Here is a 6309-nt window from a genome sequence, read left to right on the forward strand (position 1 = left end):
AGACTGGTTAAATTGATAAGAATCATGATTTAACAAAATACTGTATATCAGAGACACATTTTTAGTAAAATGTGTAATGGTTGTTATGAAGAAAAGTGATATTATTAAAATAGTGAAAAGAATGGTGGGGTGGTATGTTAATACCAGATGAACAGTCTTCAAAAACGTATTGGTAGGTTCAAAATGACACTTCAAATAATGACAAAATCAGTCTATCAGAAAAGCATAATAATTTAAACATAAGACCATCTAATTTAGCCAAATTATCTAAAATAAAATAAGACATAACTGAAGGGAAAGAACAGTTGAGCAACAAAGGCTGTATAGTTTCAGACCTCTTTCAGGAGTGAACAGAGTGAGACAGAATTTTGCAGGGAGGCCGCTTGCTTGTCCCGGCCACCCAGAACTAAAATAACCACACAAAAACTGTATTAATTAAAACACTGCTAGGCCCATTAGCTCTAACATCTTTTTTTTTTTTTATCCAAAATGTGTTTATTGGGATGGTTCCCACTCATCTTGAATCAGGTGCTTTTCAGTGCTGCTTCCTCCTGAAGGAGCATCCTTCTGTCAGTCTTGCTTTCCCGCCTGTAGGCTGACAGAGGACAGTGGAGCAGCCGACACACAAGACTACCGTCTGTGCATGGCTAAAGACCGTGGTGATTTTATAGCATCCTGGGCACTTCACATCCATAAAGTAGGAATTGGGGCTCTGCACCAGGCGCTTTTTCTTGTGTTTCCTCTTTTCCTCCTCTGGAGAGGGATGAAGGAGATCCTTTGCGAGAGGCATGTTCTCGTAGGGAGGTCGTCACCGCCGGAAAGGCTAGCTCTAACATCTTATAGGCTAACTCTTACATCTTAATTTAACCGATTTCTAGTAACCTGTGCATCACCTCAAGGCTGTGGCCTAACAGCAAAGTTTCAGCAAATCCATCTCCAGTGGTGACTCCGTAGCATTTCTAACTCTGCCCTTCTTTGTCCCAGCTTTCAGCCTAGCTTTGCCTGACTACCTAAGTTCTGCATTGCTATAGGTCCAAAGCAGTTTCTTTATTTATTAATGGTAATCATAGCACACAGAGGGGACTCCCACATCAACAGAATATGAAAAAGAGGATAGACTACTCAAGGAGCATACAAACCAACTAGATCTAACAGACATCTCCAGGAAATTTTACTTAATAAAATAATATAGACTTTTCCCAAAATAATATGAAAAGTTCTACAAACTGAGGATATGTTAGATCAAAATAAGTTAAATCTTAATCAGTTTAAAATGACTAAGTGTGTTCTTTGCCTAAAATGAGTTAATATTTGAAGTCAATACTAGCATGATATGTAAAAATGTAAACGTGGGGGAAGTTAAATGATCTAGTTATAAATAACCAGTGAATCAGAGAAGAAATCATGAGATAAACTATAGAATATTTTGAAATGTATGAAAATAAGCACACACAACATACACAAATTTATGGGCTATGGAGAAAACCTCATCAGTAATGAATTGTTTAAAATATATAAATATTTATGATCTAGAGTTTTGAAAAAAAATTGGAGTCAATAATTAACCTTTTATTTTGGAGAACTAGAAAAAGGAACAAACTAAACTCAAAGCAATAAAAAAGGAAGACAAACAGTAGAGATGCCATTCTAAGAAAAAAATTGTTGTCTCAGAGATTAACAAGATTGATAAAGTTTTTTTTTTCTTGAAAGGCCATGAAGAAATGAGAGCATAGACTGAATTATTAATTGAATGGTCTGTTAGTCTGCGTACTCTGAAGTTAGAAAATCATTGTTATTTGGTTTAGTGTAAACCTGACGTGCCTATTTTCATGTTTGGCACAATGTAGATGATCATTAAGTGTTTGCTTTGTGAATGAATAAATGCACTAGTGAGTGTGCTTCAGGGCATCTCAGTGGGGCCTGAGAGAAGGTGCTTGTCACACAATCTGGTGACTTGGGTGTGATCCCCAGACTCCTCATAAAGGTGAAAGGAAAGAACCAAGTCCACACAGTTACTTTCTGACTTGCACCACACACACACACACACACACACACACACACACACACACACACACACACAAACACGCACACACACACACACACACGCACTAAGGCACACACACATGCATGCACGCATGCATGCAAATGCACACACAAGCACAGGCACATACACACAAACACATACTAATTAGAGTGACATTCCTAGACCCAAGCATTATCAACAGAGGATTCAAATTGCATCCTTTATGTTTTCCTATTCAGAACTGTACCCCTGCATGCTGAGACACCCATTAGATCTTTTCTATGACAAAGTTTTAGCCCTGGTGTGTATGATGTTCTCTTTTGTTTCCTCTTATCTGATGCTGCTACTCCCCGCCCACTTCTTTAAACTATATTCATAGGAGACATCTCTACAGGACTCGGACTGCAATTCAAGTTATCTGATGTGGTTTCAGAATTTCCTGTTAGGAGATTTAGACAAAAGTAAGTTAGGAACACTGAGTTCCTAGACTTGAGTATGAAGATCAGTAACAAATGCATCTTTGGGGTAAACATTTCAATTATTTTGCAGGATTTTCTCCTACCCAGTAGGCAACTCCTTCCATTATCTTCATTCTTTTCAATGGTCCCACCAGGATTCAGAAATAGGAGATTCCAACCTGAAACTCAGAAAATGGAGCCTAACTGGGTCAGAAGATCATGGTGGCATCAATTCTATGACACTAACTGAGTTATAAAAGGCCACAAAAACAGAATAGATAACAACAAATTTTCAGGGGTCTGGAGGTGACTCATTAGGTAATATGTGATCTTGTAATCATGCATCTAAGGAAGAGCTGTAACTTCCATATCTATGAGGAACCAAGAAACAGTTCCCCTGACTCCAGATGTCCAGAGTCTGAGTGGGGAACCTGGCAAGAAAAAGGCAATAGTCACCTTTCTACCCATGAGAGGTGCCAGAGGAAATCAGCCAGGACACAGTTTAAGGACTGTCTTAGGTTTCTATTGTTGTGACACTATGACCTAAAAGCAAGTTGGGGAGAAAGGGTTTTGGCTTACACTTCAGCATTGCTGTTCATCACTGAAGGAAGTCAGGACAGGAACTCAAACAGTGCAGGATCCTGGAGGCAGGAGCTGATGCGGAGGCCATGGATAGATGCTGCTTACTGTCTTGCTTCACATGACATGTTCAGTCCACCTTCTTATAGAACCCAGAACTAGAAGCCCAGGGCTGCTACCACCTACCGTGGGCTGGGCACTCCCCCATTGATCACTAAATGAGAAAATGCCTTACAACTGATCTCATAGAGTCATTTCCTCAACTGAGATTCCTTTCTCTGATGAATCTAGATTGTATCAATTTGATACACAAAACATCCAGTACAAGGACTATGGAAGGATACAGCAGCAGATGAGCAGGGGCATATTTCCAACTGATATATATATATATCACACGTGATGTGTGTGTGTGTGTGTGTCCCAGTTGGCAGAAGCATCAGGAAGCTATAGAACTAGAGGATTTGGTCATTCCAGGAAAGTCCTTAGAGGGCCATTACCCTGTCTTTTTCCTGCAATATTGTTTTCTAATCAGCAATTACATGGGAAGCAGTGACTCTCCAGACCACTGTGCCAGGTATAGTGTCTCCCCGTGATACACAGCATCCTCTGACGTCATGAGCCACAGAAAACCTTTTCTTCCTTAAGCCATTTCTGTCAGGCATTTTTCCAAGAAAAGTAAGGTATATTGGGTTTCAGTGTTTACACACACACACACACACGCACACACACACACACACACAATTTATTACTCAGGAACTAGAATGTATCTCTACCTCAATGAACAAGGACAGCAAGAAGACCACTACTGAGAATATAGTTGTAAGAATGAGTTAGAGAGAAGATGCTACAATAATTTAATTAAAATAAAACAACCATCATACAAACACTTTAATAAATAATTGTGAATACATTCAAATAAGAAAAACCCAAAATAGCCACAAAGAGGTTTAGGATTTAAAAGGACAACAATAAAAATTTGTTCTCTAGATGAATTGCATCAATGCAATATCCTGATTACAGGGACTGAAGATACTGCTCAGCATTGCAGAGCTTGCACTGCTCTTATAGAGGACCTAGGTTCAGTTCCCAGCGACCATATGACAGATCATAGTTAGCTTTTAACTCAAGTTCTAGGGGATCTGATACCCTTCTCTAGTCTCCATAGGCACTGTACACATGTGGTGCCCTTTCACACGTATACAGGCAAATATTCAGATATATAAAATAAAAACAATAGACAAAAATTTAAAAATATATCCCAGTTATAAAAATGTACTATTATTTTATAAGATGTTGCAATAGGTAAACAAAGAGCATTTAATTCATTTTTGTCATTTCATAAACAAACAGAATGAGTTGTGAACATGTGCACCCCGTTATAGATCCTATGCATTTCCTGTCCTCTCTCAGTCTTGCCAACTCTATTCTTCTTCCCAACTAGAACCTCTTCCATCCATGTCTTCTTTTTTTCTTTTATGAAGGTCTTGTGCAGGTAACCATTGCTGCTGTGTTCATGATTGTTTCAGCCATACCATGCTCAGCAGAGAGCATCTTATAATGATTGTCTGCATCTGCCAGCTCTCGCAATTTTGTGGTCCTTTTTCTGTGATGCTTCCCGGCCTTCAGGGGGATAATATAAATGTTCCTTTTAGGAAAGAGCTCTCAACAGTCAATTTGTACATTTGTGTGTCTCTGCACTATTTATCATCCTCGGCAAAAAGAAGCTTCTCTGACATGAATTGAGAGTAGCACTAGTGTATGAATATAAACCGAAATATTTGGGAGGCAGAACATCAGTAGTCTTACCATGTACCTCTGAGGGACAATCAAGAGCAGGGGCAATAGTATCTCTTGTCTGGGGAGCCTTTGTGTGCTAGAGGTTAAAGTTTATTTCACTAAGGATATCACACTTGAAACACCTTCTTACAAGGAGTTTTTATTTTTAGTTTATACATTAATAGGTTTCTGTGTAGTTTTTAAATACAGATTTTGTTTTGTTTAACTTTTACCCTAATCTTTCCCTATATTACTATTCCTTTTCATGATTAAACATTCATTCCCTGTTTTCACATCTTATGTGTTTTACTTTCCCACAGAAACCACAACACACACACACACACACACACCATATTTTTTCTACTCAGAATCAATTTATATTTCACATGGAATTACTAAAGTCACTAAGCAATCTTGCAGCTAGGATAATAAGTCTGCACTGAGAAGAGAAAGCTAAAGTTCCACTGAAGAACCACTCCAGTGTCTAATTATTCAACTGTCCAATGTGCAGTAGGTGGTTTTCCCTTCTCTGCTTTTTGTAACTATTGAATATTATTCTATTGATTCAGAATAGTAACAGACTTTAATCACAGGCAAATCAGGCCACCATACTTCATGAAAAAGCCTGTCAACATAAGACAAACTTATGAACATGAAATATCACTAGGAACCTTCAACTTATGTATGTATGTATCATACATCAATGTATGTGATGGCTTGTTTATTGTTGCCTTATTGAACCAGCAACTCAGTGAGGGATTGTTTAGATTAGGTTAGCCTGTGGGAAATTTTCTTAACTGGTTTATTTAACGTGGGAACTCCCAACCTAAAAGCGATCCCCCTTCTCTCTTCTTTTGACTGTAGATAGGACTAATTGCACGAGACATCTGCCTTGACTTCCCTGCTATGATAAGTTGTGACATAAAATTGCCAGCTAAACTAAAGCCTCTTACAAACTACTCCCCTCAAAGACCAAACTTCAAAACCAAAGTCAAATCAAACCAAAAAAATGAATTAAAAAACGAAGGAAGAAATACAGTGAAGGAGAGAGTCTTCACAGATGTTCAAATTAGAGATGCTCACTAAGGTAAATAAGCCCCAATCCAGTACAAATTTTACTCACTGTATCAAGAACACAGTAACCTACAGTTTCAAGGCTAATATCTTCATGTAAGAGAGAACATTCAGTGTTTGTCCTTCTGGATCTGGGTTGTCTCACTCAACATATGTTTTCCAGTTCTATTTATTTACCTGCAAACTTTGGTATGTCATTTTTCTTTCCAGCTGAATAGAATTCTGTTGTATATATGCATCAAGTTCTCACTTACTACTTACCAGCTGATGGACATCTAGCTGTATATACACAAAGGTCCTGAAAGGTGGTAGGGGGAACGCCCTGACAAAACTGTGAAACAAAGAACCTTTAAAGATATCACTGAATACATTTTGCATTGGCCTTCTACTGTTGGGCAT

The 6309-nt window shown here is 38.4% G+C and overlaps 1 protein-coding gene across 1 annotated transcript; it reads right to left on the minus strand.

The window, feature by feature from the left end:
• Positions 1–469: 469 nt before the first annotated feature.
• Positions 470–821, minus strand: LOC125399402 (small ribosomal subunit protein eS27). Its single transcript, XM_048432840.3, has one exon. The coding sequence runs from the start codon at positions 788–790 to the stop codon at positions 536–538; it is 255 nt and encodes an 84-aa protein (XP_048288797.1). The 5' UTR covers positions 791–821; the 3' UTR covers positions 470–535.
• Positions 822–6309: the final 5488 nt, after the last annotated feature.

Source organism: Myodes glareolus, chromosome 3 (genome assembly GCF_982192425.1).
Source record: "Myodes glareolus chromosome 3, mMyoGla1.1, whole genome shotgun sequence".
Taxonomy (NCBI): domain Eukaryota; kingdom Metazoa; phylum Chordata; class Mammalia; order Rodentia; family Cricetidae; genus Myodes; species Myodes glareolus.